General features: G+C 47.3%; 1 protein-coding gene across 1 annotated transcript; it reads right to left on the bottom strand.

The window, feature by feature from the left end:
• Positions 1 to 8,781: 8,781 nt before the first annotated feature.
• On the bottom strand, positions 8,782 to 24,394 carry LOC309408614 (nucleolar protein 8-like). Its single transcript, XM_082004500.1, has 16 exons — positions 24,232 to 24,394; positions 24,004 to 24,066; positions 22,937 to 23,015; positions 22,486 to 22,633; positions 21,497 to 21,565; positions 19,237 to 21,180; positions 18,836 to 18,952; positions 17,509 to 17,628; positions 17,077 to 17,161; positions 16,091 to 16,232; positions 14,469 to 14,552; positions 13,437 to 13,714; positions 11,379 to 11,505; positions 10,876 to 10,946; positions 9,812 to 9,894; positions 8,782 to 9,484 (listed from the first exon to the last, which is right to left on the bottom strand). The coding sequence occupies exons 1-16, from the start codon at positions 24,368 to 24,370 to the stop codon at positions 9,431 to 9,433; spliced, it is 3,603 nt and encodes a 1,200-aa protein (XP_081860626.1). The 5' UTR covers positions 24,371 to 24,394; the 3' UTR covers positions 8,782 to 9,430.
• Between the last annotated feature and the right edge of the window lie 170 nt (positions 24,395 to 24,564).

Here is a 24,564-nt window from a genome sequence, read left to right as displayed (position 1 = left end):
GCCGCAGACGAAGCAGTGCTGGAAAGAGCACAGCAGCCCCCATCAGCGGCAGCCTCGGGGCCTCCACAGCCAGCCCCACAGCTCCGGGCAGGGCGCAGGATGTGGCCGTGACTGGGTCACACCCCACAGTTCCACCTGGCAGACGAGGCTCCTGTGCTGGAGCCTCCGTGGAGCTGCTGGGAGCAAGATGTTTGTCCCAGAGCTGGTTGGAAGGGCTGGGATTTCTTCCTCAGGGTCTGGGCTGAGCCCCGTCAAACCTCTGCTGGCACAAATGTCCCTGTACTTGTCGGGTCCTCACCTTCTGCGCTGCCCGGTCGACTGTACGTCGAACATCCTCAGGGAGAAATCCCATGAGTCCTACTTTCCTGACCCGTTGCTGATAAAGGTCGTTGGCAAAAAACTGCAGAAGAGAACAGACGAGGAGCGGATGCGGAGAGTGTGGCAGGGACTGCCTGTCGGGAAGCCGGAGGGAGCCCCAGAGGAACTCACCAGGCAAAACTTATGGGCACAGAGCCCTCGCTTCTCCAGTTTGCGCCCACAGATATCCGGGTCAGCCTCAGCCCGGCGACACAGCACACATGCTGGAAGGGAGAGAGCAAATGCCACCGGGAATGAGCACCTCTGCGGGGCCGGGGGAAGCGTCACGCAGGGATCGCCCCCGAGGGCCTGCTCTGTCCCTGCCTAGCCGGCTGACGCGCAGAGCGGGAGGCCTTGCAGAGGAGGGGGTCATTGCAGGCACGGGTGTCCCAGCAGGTGCCCACTGCCCAGCCTGGGCCTCGCTTGCTGAGGAAAGAAGGGGCCCTTGGCCCGGGGCGCTGGGGAGCCCCTGCCTCCCCCTGGCGCTGCTCTCGGCCCCACGCTGACCAGCCCGACAGCCCCGGGCTGTGGGAGGGACACTTTGCTCTCACCCTGCTCCATCGAGTCGGGGGCCTTCTCCATCCCGCCTGACATGGCGCACGGCAACGGTGAGCGCTTGGAGAGTGCCCGTCCACCCTGTGCCAGGGTGTCTCCTCCAAATGCTCCTCTGCTGACTGGGGGAGAAGCGGGATGCAGGGGAGCTTGCAGCACAGGCCCAGAGCCCCGAGGTGCAGGCCCCCCTCCTCCCTCGGTGGCCCCGTGCAAGCCCCGTCCCTCCCCTGCCCTCTCCTCACCTCGCCAGGTCGCACTGACGCACGGCCGGAGCCCAGCGCTCCCTTTTGTGGGCTTGGCCCCGCGGGTCACAGTGGCCTCTGTGACAGCAGCGCTGGGGGCCTGCGTGCGCCCTGGGGATGGGCAGGGACGCCAACGCCCTCACCCTCCTGCCGCCCGCTCTGGCACAGCCCCCGCCTCACAGGGGTGGCTGTGAAGTGCCGAGGTGGGGGGCCGAGCCCTCGGCGCCCACGTAAGCGGGGTGGCTGCTCCTGCAGCAAGTGCAGAGGCAAATGCCATGTACCCCGAGGCAGCCGTCGAGGGTGGCAGGGGTGGCCGAAAGGTGCTCTTCAGGGCTTTGCCACTCCAGGGCTCCAGCCCCAGCCATGGGACGTCTCTGCTCCTGCCCCCGGCACTGGGAGCGCTGCCAGCAGGTCGGGGAAGGCGCTAGGTCCTCTCCGCGCCGCACCGCTACGGCTGCACCTGCAGCACTGCCTCCGGTTCTGGGCTCCCCGCTACAGGGGACAGAAGCGACCTTTGAGCTTGGCCTGGGCTCATGCATCCCATCTGCTAAGACGCGGCGGGTGGCCGGGTCGCAGCACAGGACCTCAGGACAGCACCTGAATACCGCAGGCGGCCCAACGTCTTTCTCCTGAACTCCTTAACGCTTTGGTGATGCGCTGCCTCCAGAACAAAAAGCGGCGGAAGCGCAAGCTGGGGAGTCACGGCGGGAATGGCCTTTTTCCATGGCAATAAACTGCCTTTCCGAGTCTGCGAGAGCCTGTCCTGGGTGGGGTAGGAAACTGCAAGTGGCTGTGGGGCAGCTTTGGAGGCGGTGGGTGGGAGCGTTGGTCTGTTTGAGGGTCAGAGGGCTGTACAGAGGGAACTGGACAGGCTGGATCGATGGGCCAAGGGTGGTCAAGCACTGGAACGGGCTGCCCAGGGACGTGCTTGGGTCACCGTCCCTGGAAGTATTTAAAAGACGTGTAGACGTGGTGCTTAGGGACACGGTTTAGTGGTGGACTTGGCCGTGCTAGGTCAGTGGTTGGACTCAATGATCTTAAGGGTCTCTTCCAACCTAAATGATTCTGTGACTCTAATTACCCTTCAATCATTGCTTATTCACCATTTGGTTACCGTTTGCTTTTCATTCGATCATCAATTAATTACTGTTTGATCATCGCTCAATCATGAATGAAACCCTCTCAGTGAACACCATAACGATGACTTGTCTGAATAAATCACCCGTGACACCAGGACAAAAACCAGATGGGCTCTGAGGCACAACCAGCGCAGGAAGGAAGGAATGCGAAATCCGGTGTTGGGGAATGCAGGTCCGCAATGCAATTCAGGACCAGGAGAGAAACCTGACACCGTGTGTCACCCCTGACGCCCATCTACAATACTAGCTGGCTGCCACTGCCGAGAGCGACGAGGGGCTTCCCAGGCTGCCTCCTTCTGGAGTGCGGCCATCGATGGCTCTACAGGCTGTTCAGAAGGGACAGGCGAGGAAGGAAGGGCAGAGGCGTTGCCCTCTGCGTCAAGAACTGGCTGGAGTGTGAAGAGCTGTTTCTGAAGAATAGCTACAAGCAGGTCGAAAGCTTATGGGTGAGAATCAGGGACCGAGGCAGCAAAGGGAACCCTGTGGTTGGTGTCTACTCCAGGCCGCCCGATCAAGGGGAGTCCGTTGATGAAGCCGCCTTACTCCAGCTACAGGAGGCATCGTGCTCATAGGCTGGGGGACTTCAACCCCCCCGAGATCTGCTGGAAAAGTAGCACGGCGAGCCATAGGCAGTCCAGGAGACTCCTGGAGTGCATGGAGGATAAATTCCTGGCCCAGGTAATAGACAGCCCTACCAGAGGGGATGCGATCCTGGACCTGTTGTTCACCAACGCATGTGAGCTAGCTGGTGGCGTCAAGACTGGAGGCAGCCTGGGCTGCAGTGATCATGCACCGGTGGAGTTTGCAGTCCTGAGGGATATGGGGCAGGCAAAGAGTAAAGTCAGGAGCCTGAATTTTAGGAAAGCAACCTTCCAGCTCTTCAGGGTGTTAGTCAATAGGGCCCCCTGGGAAACTACGCACAGGGACAAGGGAGCAGGACAGAGCTGGCAGATCTTTAAGGTCGCTTTCCATAGAGCGCAAGAGCTGTCGATCCCCAGGCGTAAGAAATCAGGAAAGGAAGGCAAGAGGCCGGCATGGCTGAGTCGAGACCTGCTGGGCAAACTGGAAGGTGAGAAGGAAGGGCACAGGCAGTGGGAGCAGGGACAGGGATCCTGGGACGAGCACAGGGACGCTGCCCGCTTGTGTAGAGATGAGGTCAGGAAGGCCAGTGTGCGGCGGGAGCTGAAGTTGGAAAGGTCGAAAGGTCCTTTGACAGAAGAGGAAGGTCAAAGAAAGCGTACCCCCCATGACGAGCAAGACTGGCAAACTGGTAACAACGGATGAGGAGAAGGTTTGGGAGTGCCTCGGAGCTCACATCGCAATCCCCCTGCAGAGCACTACCTGTTCTGGCCATGGCTAGAGCTTGCGTCTTCCCCATCACAGTCGTCAAGAAGAGAAGGGCAAAGTGCTGCCCTGAGTCCTCTTTTGGACCCTCTACACCTCCTTCCCTTGCTCACTGCCTCTTTGTTGGCAGAAAAGCCCATCAGGTCGCCCAGGCTCCCCTGCCTTCCGCAGGGAGGACAGCTGCTCCCTACGTTAAGGAATCGGCTTTCACGCTGCATCGAGGCTGACCAGGGAGGCACTTCCTGCGCACACCAGACCACCACCGGTAGCTTGCCTGAAGAGCAGAGGCTGGTTCAGATCTGTACAGCCACCCCACGGGATTTCCTTCGTGCTCCGCTCACCAGTGTTCTTTGATTCGGCCGTCTAGCTCTCCGCCAGCTGCCACGGAGCTGTTCAGCAGTCCCTCTGCAACCAAAGCTTCCCTCCTGCCTCCATTACAAAGGTACTTGCTGGTCCCCAACAGGAGGGAAATCCTTTCAGGTGGCTGCCATTTCCCAGGCTTGTGATTTTGGGGGATGAGCCATGAGGGCCATGCCGGCTAGGTGGGCACAGCCCACATTGCTGGGAGACGGGTGGCAGCACTGCCTGGGCCGTGCTGTACCGTGCCAGGCCGCGCTGCCGGGATCAGGGGCAGAGACCCCTGGTCCTGGCGGTGGGTGTGAACTTCCCCGGGGAAACAGAGCAGGCTGCAGGGCCAGCGGGGCCCGAAGCACACGGCCATGGCGCTGGGCAGCCAGCCAAGGCCAGCCCGCAAGGAGGGAGGTCTGGGGAAGGTGCTGCTGGCCGCCGGGGAGAGGACAACCCTCTGGGCCCAGCCCGTAGTGCTGCTGCAAGAGAGGGAGAGGAGGGGGAGGAGGCGGAGGAAGGCAAGAACTGACCATGGAATCCCCCAGTGCAGAGATTAACGGCCAACTTTATTGTGCCGCTGGAGGGGGATCAGGGCCAGCACTCGGGGATGGCGCACGGCTGCTCCCGCGGCGGCGTCCGGGCCGGCTGTAGGGGTTTTGGGCCCGACGTTGCAAGCGGGAGCGCTCGCGAGTCCGCACGGGCCCGGGGGTGCTGGAGCGGCTGCTGCTCTCGAGCGCTGGGGAGCCACAGGAGGACCCCGATGGCAGCTGGCTGGGGGTGCTGGGGCTGCTCCCGGTCTCAGGTGCTGGGGAGCTGCAGGAGGACCCCAGCGCAGCCTGGCTGGGGATGCCGCTCTCAGCACCTGCTGCTGGCGCACAGCTCCTCTCACGATGTCTTCTGGGCCGGCCGTAGGGGTTTTGGGCCCGATGGTGCAAGCGGGAGCGGTTTCTTATGCGGTCGGGCCCAGGGGAGCTGTTGTGGCTGCTGCCCTCAGGGACTTGGGAGCCCTGGGATGACCCTAATGCCAGGTGGCTACCAGTGCTGCGGCTGCTGGTCTGTGGTGCTGGGGAGCCGCAGGAGGACCCCGATGGTGCCTGGCTGGGGGTGCTGGGGCTGCTGGTCTCTGGAGCTGGGGAGCCGTGGGACGGCCCCAGCGCAGCCTGGCTGGGGGTGCCGCTCTCAGCACTTGCTGCTGGCGCACGGCTCCTCTCACGGTGTCTCCTGGGCCGGCTGTAGGGGGTTTGGGCCCGACGTTGCAAGCGGGAGTGCTCTCGCACCCGCATGGGCCCCGGGGGGACAAAGAGGCTGCTTCCCTGAAGCGGTGGGGAGTCGCAGGAGGAGCCCGATGGTGCCTGGCTGCCAGCGCTGGGGCTGCTGGTCTCCAGTGCCAGGGAGCTGGAGGAAAGCCCTGATGCCGCCTGGCTGGTGGTACTGGGGCTGCTGGTCTCTAATGCCGTGGAGACGTAGGAAAGCCCCAATCCTGGCTGGCTAGCATTGCTGAGGCCGGCGAGCTCCGAGCTGGCACTGGAGGCTGTAAGGGGAAGCAGGAAGGTCAAGGCCACAGTCCCCCAGGCCTGGGGCAGGATAGGCCAGAGCGGCGCCTCCAGCCCTCCTGGAGCACAGAGGCTGTGCCAAGCCCACCCTGGGCACCCGCTGCCAGGCCTTGCCTGGCCCCCGGTCCCCACCCAGGGGCACCCGGCTGCTTTGCCACTTACCGGTGCCCAGGCCAGCGCAGCTGTCGCACTCCCAGCTGGCCATGCTGTTGCTCAAGTAGGAGCAGCGCCTGTGGGTGCCCTCGGCAGCGCAGGAGCGGCACAGCAGCAGTTGCCAGGGCCTGGGGAAGCAAACGGGTTCATGGCTGTGAGGACAAAGCGACCGCAGCACGTGACTGTCCGGCAGAGCCCTCGTTCTCAGTCCCTGTGCTTCGAGCCCTTGGCGAGACAGAGATCCCGTGCAGGGTCCCGGGGTGCAGCTTTGGCAACTCACCCCTCTTCGTCTGCCTGCTGCCTGCCTCCTGGACAGAGGCACTCCCTGGCATCGCAGCGGCTGTGCCTCTCATTCAGTGCTGCGTATGCATGGTTGCTCTCCCACGATGGCAGACTGATGGAGAAGGGAAAATTGGTGAGGCCCCGCTGGCCCAGCATAAGAGCAGGGTCTGGCTCTTCCTCCCGGCCCTGTTTCCAACTCCTCCGTGAAGCAGAAGGCCAGACTCACGGGACAGCCGAGGGCCAGGACTGCTGGGGCAGCCCCGGGCACGGCACGGTGCTTGTACCCTCCTGTCTTGTGAGCCGGGTGAAAGGACACGAACCTGCAGGGGATTCGGATGCCCATGGTGAGCATTTCCGAGAAAAAGAGGTCCTTATCCCTACAGAGGGGGCACTGGAAACAAGAAATGCCAGCGCACGCAGCCTGTCCCTGCAGGAGAAACATCAGGAGCACAAGTGAGGCCCGGGTGCTGCTGAGCACCTGCCGTGCCCAGGGGCGAGGGAAGGGCTCCTACCTGGATGCAGCCCCTGTGGAACCAGGCGTGTTTGCACGCTGGGCACACCATGGTGCCGTAGGACAGTCTGTCCCCGACAAGGTCCAGGCAGATGAGGCAGGTGGTGTTCTCCTCCGGAGCCGCCTGCACTGCCTGCTCTGGGCGGTGCTCCCAGCAGAAGGACCTAGGGGGAAGAGGAACGCAGTGGGCACGGGGAGAAGCACTGGTTTCATCCTGTGGTGGCGAGGAGGGGAGAGGAGGTACCTGTACTGAGGAAAGAACTGCGTGACGCATCCACCCTCCACAGAACAGGGGAGATGGAAGCTGCGGCCGCAGCCCATCTCCCGGCAGGTGATGGCGGCCCCGCTCTCGCCACAGACGAAGCAGCACTAGAAAGAGCACAGCAGCCCCCATCAGCGGCAGCCTCGGGGCCTCCACAGCCAGCCCCACAGCTCTGGGCAGGGCGCAGGATGTGGCCGTGACTGGGTCACACCCCACAGTCCCACCTGGCAGACGAGGCTCCTGTGCTGGAGCCTCTGTGGAGCTACTGGGGGCAAGACGTTTGTCCCAGAGCTGGTTGGAAGGGCTGGGATTTCTTCCTCGGGCTCTGGGCTGAGCCCCGTCAAACCTCTGCTGGCACAAATGTCCCTGTACTTGTCGGGTCCTCACCTTCTGCGCTGCCCGGTCGACTGTACGTCGAACATCCTCAGGGAGAAATCCCATGAGTCCTACTTTCTTGACCCGTTGCTGATAAAGGTCGTTGGCAAAAAACTGCAGAAGAGAACAGACGAGGAGCGGATGAGGAGAGTGTGGCAGGGACTGCCTGTCGGGAAGCCGGAGGGAGCCCCGGAGGAACTCACCAGGCAAAACTTATGGGCACAGAGCCCTCGCTTCTCCAGTTTGCGCCCACAGATATCTGGGTCAGCCTCAGCCCGGCGACACAGCACACATGCTGGAGGGGAGAGAGCAAATGCCACCGGGAATGAGCACCTCTGCAGGGCCGGGGGAAGCGTCACGCAGGGATTGCCCCCGAGGGCCTGCTCTGTCCCTGCCTAGCTGGCTGACGCACAGAGCAGGAGGCCTTGCAGAGGAGGGGGTCATTGCAGGCACGGGTGTCCCAGCAGGTGCCCACTGCCCAGCCTGGGCCTCGCTTGCTGAGGAAAGGAGGGGCCCTTGGCCCGGGGCGCTGGGGAGCTCCTGCCTCCCCGACTGCCGCTCTCAGCCCCACGCTGACCAGCCCGACAGCCCCGGGCTGTGGGAGGGACACTTTGCTCTCACCCTGCTCCATCGAGTCGGGGGCCTTCTCCATCCCGCCTGACATGGCGCACGGCAACGGTGAGCGCTTGGAGAGTGCCCGTCCACCCTGTGCCAGGGTGTCTCCTCCAAATGCTCCTCTGCTGACTCTGGGGGAGAAGCGGGATGCAGGGGAGCTTGCAGCACAGGCCCAGAGCCCCGAGGTGCAGGGCCCCCCTCCTCCCTTGGCGGCCCCGTGCAAGCCCCGTCCTTCCCCTGCCCTCTCCTCACCTCGCCAGGTCGCACTGACGCACGGCCGGAGCCCAGCGCTCCCTTTTGTGGGCTTGGCCCCGCGGGTCACAGTGGCCTCTGTGACAGCAGCGCCAGGGGCCTGCGTGCGCCCCGGGGATGGGCAGGGACGCTGACGCCCTCGCCCTCCTGCCGCCCGCTCTGGCACAGCCCCCGCCTCACAGGGGTGGCTGTGAAGTGCCGAGGTGGGGGGCCGAGCCCTCGGCGCCCACGTAAGCGGGGCGGCTGCTCCTGCAGCAAGTGCAGAGGCAAATGCCATGTACCCCGAGGCAGCCGTCGAGACTGGCAGGGGTGGCCGAAAGGTGCTCTTCAGGGCTTTGCCACTCCAGGGCTCCAGCCCCAGCCATGGGACGTCTCTGCTCCTGCCCCCAGCACCGGGAGCGCTGCCAGCAGGTCGGGGAAGGCGCTAGGTCCTCTCCGCGCCGCACCGCTACGGCTGCACCTGCAGCGCTGCCTCCGGTTCTGGGCTCCCCGCTACAGGGGACAGAAGCGACCTTTGAGCTTGGCCTGGACTCGCGCATCCCATCTGCTAAGACGCGGCGGGTGGCCGGGTCACAGCACAGGACCTCAGGACAGCACCTGAATACCGCAGGCGGCCCAACATCTTTCTCCTGATCTCCTTAATGCTTTGGTGATGCGCTGCCTCCAGAACAAAAAGCGGCGGAAGCGCAAGCTGGGGAGTCACGGCGGGAATGGCCTTTTTCCATGGCAATAAACTGCCTTTCCGAGTCTGCGAGAGCCTGTCCTGTTTGGGGTAGGAAACTGCAAGTGGCTGTGGGGCAGCTTTGGAGGCGGTGGGTGGGAGCATTGGTCTGTTTGAGGGTCAGAGGGCTCTACAGAGGGAACTGGGCAGGCTGGATCGGTGGACCGAGGGTGGTCAAGCACTGGAACGGGCTGCCCAGGGACGTGCTTGGGTCACCGTCCCTGGAAGTATTTAAAAGACGTGTAGACGTGGTGCTTAGGGACACGGTTTAGTGGTGGACTTGGCCGTGCTAGGTCAGTGGTTGGATTCGATGATCTTAAGGGTCTCTTTCCAACCTAAATGATTCTGTGACTCTAATTACCCTTCAATCATTGCTTATTCACCATTTGGTTACCGTTTGCTTTTCAGTCGATCATCAATTAATTACTGTTTGATCATCGCTCAATCATGAATGAAACCCTTTCAGTAAAGGGACAGCGCATGGCTGCTCCTGTGGTGGCGTCTGGGCTGGCTGGAGGCCTTTTGGGCCCAAAGTACCAAACCTTGGTAGAGACACTGAGTTGACACAATAAACATGGACCCAACTATAAGCAAATTTAACAGTCTTTTCCAACATTATTTCTCATTACATCTTTGAAAGATCACAATTTTGCAAGTAACATGTTTCTGCAACTTCTTCAGAGAAGAAACAGGACATGGTGGGGACCATTAAGATAAGAAAGATTTATTGTTTTGCTTTCACTTTCCTTCTTGCATCCTTATGCTTCTTCCGACATTCCTGAAAATATTTAGAAACCTCTTATGATGTATTCAAATGTAAATTCACCTGTTTGTCTCAAACGTTTTTTTTTTTTTTTTTTTTTTTTTTTTTTACATGCAGTCAAGTAAACTCCATCCTGTACAATACAGAGTTTCAGTAATTCACCTGACTGGACATCACAACACAATGTTATATACTCTTCTGCACTAAAAATATTTAGTTTCAAGCCCTCCTAAACGTCCCAAATTACTTTTTATTGCAAATTAAGCAAATAAGCAGCTGTGTTCCCTCCTTATGCTGAGCTTTCAGCCACAGCTACCAAGTAACAGATATTAAAATACTCACCTCAAGCAATAATCTACGTCTGTCTTCCCAACCATCTCTTTCTTCACCGAGGTCTACTGATCTACAAAATAATTTAGGGCCCTCTGCACAAAACAAAGAACAAATTAATATGATTAAACACTTCTGAATACGCTGCTGCTTGTAAATCTCACAAGCAACACAGCAATAAAGACAGAAGGCCTAATCTTCCTCTTCCTCTCTTGCCCCCACAACACGGGTGGCTCAAACAGAAATATTATGTATTACAGCCTTGAGTACTAAGAAAAATGAAAGGCGGCAGCAAGCAGTTTTTCTTAATATGCTGAAATATAAATTGCAGTGAAACAGCAGCTGTTTCATTAAAAGCTGAGCACCGTTATCCCATGTCTCCCAAGAAAATTTAAGGATTCAGAGCTCAATTTTAACAGGGTCTGTAAATCAGACAGGCTGGAAGATTACAGTAACTGTATTAATACAGTAACTTCTACACAGACATTTAATAAGTGTTATCTAACATGTCTCAGGACACAAACATTATTTAAGGCCATCCTGAATATAAATATTAACTGCAATTGTTTTGGTGGCCTGTGGGTTGTTTGTCTGGTTTTTGTGTGTGTTGGTTTTGGGGTTTTTTTTTGCACAGGGGTTCTATGTTTGGTTTTATGTTGTTTTGTTTGCTTGTTTTTATCTATGAAATTCATTATATTCACAAGAAAAAGCCCCACATTACTTAGGATCCAGAACCATGTGGGCATATGTGGCAGATACGAATATTCAATATTTGTAACAATAACACCAGAAACACAGAAAAAAGTTACAGATCATATATATGCTTGAAAGGATCCAAACTGTCTAGATAACTTGTCATGTGATTTTTTTTTTTCTGTAAGCCCTAAAAGACCAGCCACATATTACGCAATCATCTGAAAACAGGAAAAGCAAGGTAGCTGTTTTTTTCTTAAACATCTCCTCTGTGTTTTAACTACAAAACATTAATAACTAGGCACTATTTTTTGCTCATTGAATTTCAGTAAGAGTTTGAAAAAAAAAAAAGAAAAAAGGGGGTGAAATAAGTTCCATTATACCTCTTAGTCGTTCATCATCTTTGGAGAAAAAGAAAAATCTAGTACTTTCTGTCTGTGGTAAAGAGAAAAACCTAGACAAACACAAAGGCATTTTAGCATCATAAAAGTTACTGTCAAATTCCATTAACACAAGTTAAAGCTGTAATGCTTCAGAGAAGTAGTATGCATTGAAGAACATTACCCCATAGTAACCAAATATAGCCTTATATAAAAAAACATTTCTTAAGAAAATTTAGTACGTATTTGGCTTTTGGCCAAAGCCAGTTAAGTTGTCATGCATTGAACTAGAAACTCCGCTTTTATATTCAACTTCAAGTGTGGTATTGGGATTTTTTTTTAATATTACATTCTGTGCAGCAAGGAATGGTTTCCTAAGAGAACTTCTATTGTCCAGAGATGTGGAATGAAGATTTTGGTTTCCCGTGACCTCAGTGCTGCTATTAATATTTGCATAGCATCAAACTACTACAGCCAAGTAGACAACAAATACAAATATAACTTGCATTTCTTCGTCCCTTTCCCTTTCTGATGCCTCTGGTTCATCATCACCCTCAGAACTGCTGTCTTGGAAACGTGGATCTTCTTGCCATGTGCCTTTTACAGGTTTTATTGTTTCAATTATGTACGGCTCTGCAATAATATCACAATTAAAAAAATAAATCAGCCTATGCCCCTACTTGCCAGTAAAAATTTCTACTTCAGAGTGAAATACTTAAATTGGAAAAGAGAGATTTAAGGAGGACAGAAACCTCCCCTTCCAGGTTTTCTATCGTCCTCTGAGCAGGTATGAATATCGTTTGCTTTCTCGTATGTCACAAATTCACCCTCAAAATTCACAACTGGTATCATCACAGCATAGGGAAAAAGTGCAGGAGTCCTTCTGAAGCTTGGTGTTAGGGTCCAGGGTTCTATCGAGTCACTCCAACCTAACAATCCTTATCAAGTGAGTTGGGAGTAATTGTGCCTATTCATATTTTTAGCTTGCAGAAGTTGTAATAAAAGCTTTCTTTCACTGCGAACTATCTCAAGTTCCTTTGCAAAGAAACTCAGAATGCCTTAGCTCATTCTTTCTGTGTGTTTAAGCTACGTTATTTTCATGTATGTATTCCTGCCTATAGCATACACAGGCAGTTGCCAGAAGCCCACGGTCACTTAAACACTTGCCTGAGCCCCTACTACTTCACCTCGCCAAAAGGACTGCGGTTACGAACCCATGGCACCCTTTTCTTCTAGTGCATAAGCACAGGACTTGTTTGGATGACCAGCAGAACAGAGAAGATGGCTCCTGTACTGCCTCTCTCTGGCAACATAAAACAGTTTCCAAGCCCAACAGTAACTAGACTACCAAACACAAACAGTATTTTACGCACGAGAAAGATCGGAAAATCCTACTTTGGAAAAAGTGAGCGTTTGCAAGTTTAAATTGTCCAGAAAACATCCATAGTTTACGATCAAAAAAAAAAAAAAAAAAAGAGAGAGAGAGGAGTATCCACATGTTCCCCCTTTCATGGATTCCACATGACACACATGATCTGAAGTCAGGCTAAACAAAAACAACAGCAGCAAGTAAAATCACAAAAATCAACAGAGGTATGTGCAATGGAGAGACTTTTCTTATTTGTTTGTGCCAATACAGCAGCTAGCACAGTGGCCCTGTTGCCACCAAACAGGCTTCTTATGCAATATAAACCAATAATTATTTATAATATTTTATTATGAATATTATGAATAAGCAAATATAACTCTCAGTGCTCAAGCATGGTTCTCCGTGCTAAGAACTTTGTGACCTCTGAACTGCATCTCCACTCAGTTATTTTCCATTTTGTTCTAGTCATCTCCTACATATTCTGAAACCTGTATTACCGCATTCAGAAATCACTGAATACTTTCTGAAGTCAGCAGAAATGTGGGGGTTTGTTGGTTGGGGGTTTTTTTTTTTGCATTTCAGTTCACTTCATACAGTTTCTATTATTTCCTACATTACTAAAGTGACTTGATTTCAGTTTTTTTAATCTTGATTTCATAACGTTTGATTTTGTCTTAGGTTAGGACACCCCCAATAATCACATGTCATCCCGTTTCAATTTTCCAAAGGTACAATAATAAAATTAAGTACATAACAAAGTGTTCTTGGATCTTGGGGTCAACTCTCAGATTTTCTTTTGCGCATAATACTACCTTAATTAACACATTTTATTTAACATCTTGTTGGTTTATACGAAACCTGATTTGACTTGCGTATCATCTTTTTCCCTGTCTATTTGAGAAATTCAGCGGATGACAGCAAGTTTTTCCATCACCGTTCAAAAAAAATTTAAATAATAGTTCCTTCTCAAAACATCCCTTTCAAAAATCCTGGGATGCAAGCATGAATTAGCTGTGATTAAACTACAACAATCTTAGCAAGTGCAAGAGAAGATCGTAATGATTTTGCATAATTACTGACTTTTGCCTCTGAAAATCCTCTGGATTCTGAATTTCTACACGCTATATTAGTCACCAGTGCCTGACATAAGCCGCTCCTAGTAGAAATTGTACTATTACATGTGTTGTGCTGTTACCTTCTTTTATGCCTGACTCCTCCATGTCTCCAAAGAAGGAAAATGTGAAACCACTAGACTCCTGAGCTGTGTTACTCCCAACGTTAGGTCCCAAATCGTCAGGTGGGGTAGAGTCCTCTGCATTGTCTTTGTCCCAGGGTATTTCTTCATTTTTTTCTGACTTGCTCTTTGAAGATCCAAACAACGCTTTTAAATCAACAGCAATATCGTAATACATTTCTTTAGACACTTCAGGCAGTTTCTCGCTCTCCTCCCTCCTCTTCTTCCTTTTAGCTTTACTGAAATGAGATTGTTAAAGGATAGTAACACAGCACATACATTTTTTAAAAGAAAGGTTCCCTAAGAAGCAACCTTGTTAGTAAAATCCACCCAAAGTTATCTAAGCACATTAATGAGTAGTTCACTTGTAAGGTTTGGGCGGTGTTTTTTTTCCTTAGCAATTCCAGGTTCTGGCAACAGGATGTTTCCTATTGCCAGAAACGGGTTTATAGGGCAGCATGACTATCATTTTGGTTTAGACTTTGGACCCGTTTCTTTTCACCTTCTGCAATTTACACACCCTTTGAGGGTAAGCAGTGGGAACAACATCTGAGGTCTGACTCCAAAGGCAGGAACAAGCCTACTTTATAATTAACCACACCCTGACTTTTCCTTTAATATGTGATAGCATATAAATTACGATATTTAGGAGAGATTTCTTTTCTGGCAAAAGAAATTGTTAAGAGCTAATATATGTTTTTCATCACAGATTTGCAAATCTTGAAGTCTATGACCTGAAGCAAAGGGCTAGCCTGAAGGTGAGAAAGACAGACAAAAAATGGCATGCTGAGAGTAGATGGACTATAATGAAAAGATGACATTACATGGTGTTTTTCACGGTCACATTTCTTATAATATCTTGATTTTAGCAATAACAGAGAGAACTAAAGAAAAAACAGGGCAGTCTGCACAGTTTCAAGCTCAGTCTTCTGCTATAGCCATCTTTCCACAGGAAGAAACGTCACAATTATAGTTACCAAGCTGTAATATTACCTCTCTTTCTCTGTAGCACTTGGTCTCCTTTCAAAAACCGCATGGTCCTGTCTTGTGGGATCATAGCGGAGGGCATTAATATCTCTACAAAAACAGAACAGAAAAGGAAAACCATGAGACATGCTAAATGTTCAGCTGAAAGCTACCCTAAACCTTTACAGTCAGATTCAAATTCACACTGACTTCTTTACCAAAAAAGCTCCAGATCAACCCAAAACCTAACTGGCATTTAGAAAGTGCCTGCTAGCCAGTGTCCTGATCACGAAAAGTTATAAACAGAAGTGGCTTTAATTCAAATTGTTGCATTTCATATAAAACATAGACCTCAAGTTGTGTGTGTTATGGAGTAAGTTTATACCTGCACCTGTGCATCTTTTGAGGAGCTCTATCAATATAGCTATACACTGCCATATTCCTTCTAGTACCAAACATTGCATAAATTGGAATAGTCCAAGGAAAAAAAGAGCCCAAAAAACCAAGAAAACCAAACAAAAAACCACCCCATTACGCCCACCTTTCAAGATCTAAACACTTTGGGGACTTTCAGCTAGAGCAGTCTAGGGTTTAGACTGTCCCCAATACTAGCGTAGCAAAGCCCTTATGGCAATGCAAGAACGTAATCGCTTCTTTCCCCTCCCCTCCCTAAATTAAAGCTTACAGCATAAATTAACTGCTTTTAAATGGTTACATACTCTACACTAACTGGGTATTAGAGAACGCTGCCATTCGCAAAACCTTCCTAGATGATCTCTGGGGTCGCACAGATTATTTCCCCCTCTGCTTAGTCTTTAGAAAATACATGAAAATTTGTACAGCAGTCATAGAATTAAACATGATTGTGCAGCAGTCACAATGGTATTTAGCAGTCAGTTGATGCAATTCCAACAGTGACTGTCAGTAAAAATTTACTAATCGCACACTACTGCATTACCCTTAACGCTACGAACTTCCACCAACTCAGTCCACAGACCAATTTCTGTTAAAGCGCATAGTTAAATGTCACTGTACTTCCAACAGTACATTTCCAAACCTCTCTCACCGTCCTCGAACAAAGCTGAGAGCATGCCCAACAGCAACATGTAACAAATTCCTCATCTCATGAAGACATTTCTCTAAAGCAGAAATACAGGTAAATGAAAAAAAGTAAAAATTCTCCACTGCAAAAGAAGTTTGATGCTAATCACCTGTAGGCCAGAGAAAACAACCACCTTATTAACGGCTATGGAAGTTACGAGTCCAACTTACTGACCTACTGCCCAACTCACATGTTCTTTGTTTAGCCACCTTAAGTTTGTCTCCACAGGGAACAGAAATATATCTTACGTAGGCAAGGAATTATTAAAATATTAATTTTCATAACCAACAATCCAATCATTCAGAATCTACTGGAAGAAACTCAGGCAGGCATACAATAATTTTTTTCCCCTAAAATAATGGTAATTACCAGCTGTATAATCTATTGGGACACTCAAGTTGGGAAACTGCATTAAAGACCGACTTCAAATGCACACAACAGAGAAGGACTTGTCTCGGTCAGCTAGGCAGAAATTTTAGTTGTGAATCTTCAGCAAAAGTTAAACCTTCCTAAAATTCCTTTTTTTCTGGTAACAGATGATTCATACTTGAATTTCTTAGCGCTTGTGGCTGTTTTGGTTGGCTTGGGGTGTACCAGGTTGATATTCAAGAGGCTTTCCAGTATTTGCAGATTTTTCTTCTTCTCCGCAGCAAGCTCTTCTTCCTCATCTGCCTTCAAGGTGTTTGTCTCTGCTAAGAGAAAAATATATACATTATTTTTCCCCCGCCACTATGACCTCAGTAAGCCTGTAATATTTTATGTATAACATTACTATAGTGCCAGAAAAGCTCACATGTATCAACATGTCAGTTCCTTTATTTTAAAGCTACTCAAAGGTTTTCACTGTAGACAATCTTTGATTAGAAATGTCACGGGCATCTACTTCATGTGAAAATCCAATCAGTTATTTAACCTGTTCCCTGCTTAGATCACATAACTCTGCAATTACTCTGCCACTGATAGATGCTGTACAGAAGATCACATTAAAGCAATGAAGAGAGTAGCAGAACTAGGCAAGAATTTAAGTTTCAGAAACAAATTCTGAATCTTGAAAACCAGGTTAACAATTTTGGTTTTGGCAGGGGCGGGAAAGAAATGCTGTTTAAAAAAACAATTTAAAAATCTTTCAAAGGCTGACAAATCAGCTGTGGACTGCAGGATGACCACAAAACAAACAGTGGTAAATGAATGTAACGGTCAAAAAGTTTATTTTAACAAGTCACCATTTATCCTGTGAGAAACACGGATAAACGCATTCTGGTATCATCCTGTATTAAAAAATACCTTCAAATACCGACTTATCAGCCAAGTATGTCTCATTCAGCTATTAAAAATGCTTTTGCAACAATCACATTTAAGAAAAACACAGCTACCAATATATGCTATGTTCAGCCACAGCAGAGCTGGGTTCTTTTCTTTAAGGAATCACCAAAGAAGCAGAAGCAGCCCGTAAGTTGCTTCAAGCATACCAAATTAAGGCTCCATGATATAGCTCTATTAGTATCATTACCCAGGAATTATGAGCAGGTTTACCTTCTTCTTCACTGTCACTTTCAAGGAACCGAGCATCCATGCGAAATCTTTCATCTGTGCCAAATCGTGATTGCAATTTCAAGAGCTAAACAAAATGAAATAGATCCTATTAAGCACTGGAGAAGAAAATCATCAACACTGAGTAACTGTTTTTTTTACTATAATTATGGCACCGTACTCATAACCTTTAGCTCTTGATGCCTTTTCCAGAAATTTCTTTGTATTCAAAGACGACAACATCAGAGAAACTCCTCCCATTCCCCAACACACACCATTTCCTCCGTGGCTACTGTTTCCACTATTTAAAAGAATTCTATTGCAAGTTTGTCAAAATCATATTCCACAAGTATGCAAACCTACGTGTTATGTTCTTCTGAAGTGGCATCATGGAAACATAGAAGAAAACTAAATTACAGTGATGGGTTCACTCACTTTTTCACCAGCTTTGCCTTCAAACTGGGGCTTAATTGTGAATCTCTCATCGTCTGTATCATCCTGCTCATCCTCGCTGCTTTCAAAGAGTTTGCCCAGAGTTTTAGGAGCAGATTCATCCTTTGTTAAACAAAAAGAAAATACAGAAGAGCAGCCGTGTACGCAAGCTCGAGAGAATAAATCAGTATCAGCTTTGTTCATGTGCTTTCCAGCTTATCTGAAAAAGTGGATTTCTAGAATAACCAGCTCACTTATTGATCCACGGCCTTCAAATCTTGTACTGTATACACACCTTGTACAATTCTCTTTTACAGTTATGACTATTAAATTTCAACATAGACAAAATATTCATGTAAAGGGTAACTTCAGTTTTACAATATGAAAGAGTTAGGTATAAAAAAAATCCAACTTTCTGATTAGGTCAAGGGAGATCAATTTAAAAACATCAATGTCTAATTATACCTTTCCTGAACAAGCCTCATTTATGGTATAAACTCCAGGACACAGTTTAAATCAGTTGATAAAAATCAGTGATTACAAGAAGTAAGCACTCCATGGCTTCGAAACTATTTTCCACAGAAACTGAGGTTCTTTTAAAGAAAAGGGAAAAATACAGGGCAGGGATTCTAAACACAGGGTAAGGATATATTTGTAAAAGAATTGCTAAACGTGAGGAAAAGGGAGAAAAGTTTTTGAATTGAAAAGTAAGAATGGTCCCAATCTTACTACATCTCTGAAGAAAAAAAACAGCAAAAGCAAAACCAATAGTTTAAAGCTTTAGCAGAGATGTGACTAAAAAAATGTGATGATACAAGAAGTTCTATTCCAGAAAAAAAGTACTTAATTGTGCTCAAGGTATGGCTGTAGAATCCTGAGGAGTCTGCTAAACAAGGTCTCAGTTAGGCAAGGTGTAAAGAGGAAGTCCCACACAACTTCTTTGGACCCTCGCATCACTTGTAAAAACAAAACACTGCACTAATACAGATCCTTCGTCTGGTGTTGGAGATAGCAAAGAGTCCTTCTATACTACTCAAGCCAAATCTCCTCTCCTCCCTTTGACTAAAAGCAGCAAAATTTCAAAACTAATTATGCATAAGCCCTGTAACTTCAACATTCTTTTTCTTTTAATCAAAACCTGAGTATCTTTTATACAAATCTCAATCTCCTTACAAATTGTCCAAGTTCTCCAGCTTTATCAGATGCAAGGTTAAGTTCTCTGAAACCTGTTTCATGTTCGCAAAAAAACAGAAGAATCATTCATTTTAATTCAAACCTTATCTACATTTTTCTGTCACTTCGCTATGAACAACAGTCTAATAACACTTACTTCTTCGTGCACATTTCCCAAATTCGCATCTTTCTGCAACATCTCATCTTCTTCAGCTTCACTTTCCACATCTGAATTGAATATGATGTGTTTATGCTTGCCTGCTGGCTGGCTATCCTATGTGAGAGTGAAACTGTCAAGTCAACCATACCAAACACCTGCAGAGTCATACGTAAGTATCTAAAAGAGATTTCCGTGACATGAAAGGAAGAATCTACTATTCCTCTTGCAATTCTAGGGACATGCCAGGAATTAGGTATGCATCATTTTCTATACACTCGAAAGAAAACTGGCAATGTAATCAGAAATTCCAGAATTTTAAAGTATCTTAAACCACAGCTGTTAACGTCCCTTTCTCTTCTACTGCATACTACTCAGAGAGAAGTTGTGAGTGCAATTACCAGAGTTGAAAGAGCTCCTTGAATGAGTTTCTTCTGTAATTCTCTCTCTTTCTGTCTCTCTTCTAGAGCTGCCAGCCTCCTCTGGTTATCCTGCAACTGTTTCTTTTTCGTATTAGGTTCCTTTGGAGCAGTATCATGAAGACAAAGCTCCTTATTTTCCCAAAGGCTTGTCTTCCCATTCTCACATTGAGTAGCTTCACATTTGGGATTTTTATTGTTTACATCCCTCTTCAATTTTCTTGAAAGCAGCTTTGGGCTTTTCAGTTGTCGTTTAATATGCTTCTGTGACGCTGCAGCATTACTATCCATGTCACTGCCCTCATCTTCACTCTGATCAGCACTAGGAGCAGCGTCTCCATGGTCTGAATTTTGGTCGTCTTGCAAAGAACTCACATCTTTGTTTTTTCCTTGTAAACATGGCCTGGAAACAGGCTGATCTCTCTCATCTGTCACAGAGGAAGCATCTGACAATTCCTTGTGCTGTTCACAATGCCTATTTTGCCCCTTTTTACTGCTGACTTCAAGTGAATACAATGGATGGTTCTTAGACTGTCTTTTAGATGACTCCTCCCCACAGTAAGAAATACAAGCTTCAAGACCTAAACTTCCTACAGACTTCTTTAAGCCAGTGCTGTCCTTCGTTACGTCTTGTTCACAAAGGGACCCCATTCCTCTGAAGGGACGGTATTTCAAATGCAAATTATTTTGTCCCTTGGAGCTTTCTTCATCAGCATTCTCCTCCCCTGCTAAAATCGCAGCAACTACATCGTCAGGACAGATACATTTTTGTTTAACTGCAGCACGAAAATTAGAAAGTTTTGTTTTATTTACAACGTTGCCCTTAGGATTTTCTTCAACAGTGTGCTGACTAGAACGCTCTGTACTATCCGACTCTTCTACTGGTGTCCCAGTGTTTTCAGCAGCTAACGCTTTTAAGTCATCTAAGGTAAGGTCTAAGCGATAACAGTTTTGCATCAGGGATTCATAATCAGAACTGATTTCAGACTCCCCTCTCTCAGGCTCTGAGTAAGAGCTTTCACTATCACTTGTCTTTGTTGTACTGTTAACTGCTGTACTCTGTAAAGCAGCAATTTTGGATTTTTTCCTTTTCTCTTTTCTTTCAACGTATTCTTCTTTTAAATGGCGAGCTTTCAATGAGAAGTCATGTACCAAATCACATTTTTTGCTAGTTAATATTTCTTTATCTCCCACCTTCACCTGTTTAGAATCTTCTGAAATTGCAGTTTTCCTGCTATTTAGATCTGTAGTTTTACTTTCAGCAATAATGTCATCTGTATCTGCTGAATCATAACCATTATCGCATTTCATAGCCTCTTTCTCTCTGGAACTTCCTTTCAGAGCTTTCCTCATGGCATCTGGGTTGCTTAAGGACCAGTGACTTCTGTATTTTAATTCAAAGTTATCCCCAACAATGTCCAAGTGGTCACTTTCAGTCTCAACATCTTCAGCTTTCTGTATTTCTGTCTCTCTCTTTACCATTGCTCCGATTTCCTCTTCAGAATCAATGTCACTATCGGAAACACTCAGATTATTTTGAGCTGTACCTCCAGAAACATTGCTTTTATCTGACAATAAACCTCTCCCTGGTATTTTACTCTCAAGGCTGCTTGATGGAGGCAATGTAGACTTCTCATTGGGTTTAGATTTTGATCTTTGATCTAGCTGTGATGAGCTTGTGTTTTTTAAACGTGACTGGCACCCAGAAGAGAGAACTACTGCTCCATTTAGAGCCTCATTGCCCAGCAGCCTCAGTTTTTTAGGCGGATTCTTAGTTACAGGGAACTCTCCTTGCCGCTTCTTGCTTATGCCATCATCTTTCCCTTCCAAGTGCCAAGTAAGCTCGGATATAGGAACTACATGTGTCAAGTCTGGCTCCAGCTTCCTAAGGTTATGGCAATATTTTGACGGGTCGTATTTCACAACGTTAGTCTGAGTTAAGGAATTAAACCAACATGATCCTTTCAGCAAGCAGACTTCCAGTCTTCATAAGCAGGCTAAATTCTGCGTGAAAGGACAACAGAGTCCTTTGTAATGTTATGACCAGAAGCCTTTAAGCAACTGACTTGCAGTCTAAAACAATTATTCAAATCACACAAACTTATGGCAAGATTTACTATGGGGATTCAGTAAATCAAGTATGACATATTAGTCAATATTAAGACAGTTAGGCAAATGTTTCCCCATGCAACAAAAGAAAGAAGGGAACTGGGCCTATGCCCAACCAATAGGAAAAGGATATTTTTTTTTGTTGTTGACTCCTGAGGTGCAGGATAGGCAAGACTCTGCCAAATTTACCAACAACCCATTTCTAAAAGAAAAGAAAAATAATCAGTGTCAAACAAAAAATGAATGGAAGTAACCCCGGAATAAAACAAGATGCATGTTCGTTGATAACAGAAACACTAATAAAGAACCACCTGAGACTAATTCTTTTTTGTTTACTAAGTGAGAGATATTTGTACTGTGCAACTTAGCCAGCTTCCTTCTCAAAAGAATAATAAACCAAAACCAACCAACCAACCCACCCCCAAAATTTTTTACAACCTGCAAACAGAGACAGACAATAAAGAACTGAATTTCCTTACAAGTACTATTTTTAATATCAGGCTTCTGGTTTATGCATTAACAGTGGTAACTATACAGACAGGATCGCTATTATTTTTGCCTTTTTCCCCTTTCCCACTAAAAAATTAATCCCCCCATCACCCTCCAAAAACATTCTGTGCTTAGCGAATAATTTTGAAAACTTAGTGAATATAATTTTTCTTGCCTAAATTTGCATGTTCAGTGATTGTATTCTAAGTCTTACTTTTGTAAGCGTGTGTAGACCCTGCATGTGCTGAAGCACATAGATCCTGACAACCTAGCCACCAAAAAGCTATACGCTGTATAAAAATAAGACACACGTTCTCTTTACATGCTTTTAAGGGTGCCAGGAAGATAGCCCCAACAGAAGTGAGTAACAAAGCATTTACTAATTTAACATGACAGAGAGGACAGTACGATCAAGACTATTTCCAGTCGTTACACAGAAGGACAAGAGCATTCTACATGTCTACATATAGGGTATTTCTTTAGACTATTTTTCACAAGTTGGATTGTCACACTTAATAAAGGCTTCTTTACATAAAGCTTAGAGATTTGACATCAATTTAGGTGTAATAAGCTTGTGCCTGATTCTTGGGGTGTTGTTTTGTTTGAATTCTCTATATATCTACCCCACCATACCTTATGGTCTGGCACCTCTGTACCTGGTACTGCTTTCATGCGAAAGTCTACAACTCCAGCCCTTTTCAGTGATTCCAACAGACACGTTTTGTCAGTTCTCTGTGGCTCTTCTTTCTGCAGCTTTGCTTCCTCTCTCTCCATGGCGAGCCTGTACCAAGAAGTGCATCGTATTTGAAACAAGGTCTGCCTGTGCGCTAAATTATAGCTGGCAGTGACACTCTGCCACAGAGCGGTAACAATTCGCTACTTAAGGAACTAACATAGCTGCTACCTTTAAGGGAATAAGGACACAAAACATGTGGCAGTATCTAATATGCATCAGCAGTCCACCAATGTCAATGAAAACTAGAAAGAAGAAGATTGTAACAGGTGAAAGCACAGCCATAATGCTATCCTATAAACAGAAAAGGGTAACTTTAGCAACAACATCCACTTGTTTATGGACTTTCACCTGTGCAAAAAGCTTTCTCTGGCCAGCTCAATTTGCAGTGTCCCTCCTTTCCATTTTGTTTTATTTAAAATTGACATGCCTGTAAAACAAGGAGACCCGAAATGAGTATTTTTCTACATTAAAAAAAAAAACCAAAAAAAACGTTAGACCTAACTATGCCTCCTTCTATGATACAGTTTCTTTAACATGATCTTACACCTCATTACTCACTGGATTTCAGTTTGCATATGAAAGGTCTAATACCGAAATCTTAAACAAGAAGGTCTACATCCAAAATTAAAGTTTCAACTTCAGAAGAGTCATTCCAGCCTGTATGGTTCAGATATGTTCAAATACAAACCTGAAAATTCAGGTACACGTTCCCTGAAGTTTCTACACTACTGTCAGACAGGTTCTTCTCTATTTAACTTCTTGCGTACTTTGAAAAACATAGTTAAGGAGTACTGAAAGCCAGAGGAACCAGGAACTTAAGGAAGCTAAGTATCAAGGGCTGGGTTAGCTTTTAGTTGCTCTCAAACAACTTTCCTATTCCTAATAGCAGCACTCCCTAGCTAAAAGGGCATATTACCAATACCTCTCTTTGCGTATAGGGATCTTCACCCGCCATTTCGCTGCTCCATATAACACAGGTGGTTTTCTAACCCTGCGAGTAGTTTTATAATGCAATTATTCTGGGGTTTGTAAAATTGCTTTAGCAGAAGGATGCCTTACATAAACTCTCCTTCTGGCTTTCCGCTCACATCAAGTCACTTCTAACATTTTATTGGCCTGATTAAAGCATTTCAATCACATTTCTTATACCTTTTCATAAAAGGGTTAGAACAAATTCCTACATCACCTATTTTAGGCAGAAGGAATCTTTTTAATCTGCCTACACCCACTTACTGAAAACTCCAGTTGAAGCAACTTCCATAAAATTGCAGCTTAAAGAAAATGGCGTAACTATGACAACAGAATGACACAGGGTCTACCTTGACCACATCCTGATTTAACAACATTAGGTGCATTACCGGTAATGCAACTTGCCTCAAAAGCAGAAATTACATTAAAATAAAAAACGTACTTACACTTTCTAAGATCTGCATCAGATATGCTGACACTGATGTAAGCAAAAGTTTTCACAGGATTCCCTGCTCAACGAGAAACATTCAGTTAATTGCTGTATCATTTCAGCATTTCCTTTAAAACTGAAAATTAAGTTACTTCCTGAAAATAAAGCCTCTGAAGCAAAAACTCCATGTCACACTACCAATTGAAAAACAAGTCACTTTTAAAGGATGATGCAAAACTGTTACCCTGATCGTCTTTTCTGGTAATAATCTCTGCATCCAAAACATGCCCAAACTTGCCAAATCTTTCTTGCAGTTCAGCCTTGGAAACCGTATGGCCAAGCCCTCCAACATATAAGCGTTTTGAAACTTGTTTCTTCTCCATGTTGCAAAGTCAAGCTGTCACGCCTGTAATGCACACTCCGTTTTTCTGAAAGAAGGTAGTAACAGTTCACTAACACTTACGTTGTAGGCATTAATGCAATCACAACACCAAATTACGGAACCAATGGTCCCACCAGAAGTCCTCCATAAAGAACCTTTTGGGAAGGATGCTCCTTCGCTTTGCACCACGCAACT

Source organism: Phaethon aethereus, assembly GCF_964289735.1.
Source record: "Phaethon aethereus genome assembly, chromosome: 11".
NCBI lineage: Eukaryota > Metazoa > Chordata > Aves > Phaethontiformes > Phaethontidae > Phaethon > Phaethon aethereus.
This window is presented reverse-complemented; position numbering and strand designations above follow the sequence as displayed.

Excerpts from the sequence above, each read along its gene's own strand:
- LOC309408614 (XM_082004500.1), bottom strand. The coding sequence starts at position 24,370 with ATGGAGAAGAAACAAGTTTCAAAACGCTTATATGTTGGAGGGCTTGGC. Across the intron at positions 21,181-21,496 it reads GGAGTCAACAACAAAAAAAA|GTTGTGAAATACGACCCGTC; the intron begins ATATCCTTTTCC and ends ACTCAGACTAAC. Across the intron at positions 14,553-16,090 it reads ACAAGCGCTAAGAAATTCAA|AGATATTAATGCCCTCCGCT; the intron begins GTATGAATCATC and ends CTGTTTTTGTAG.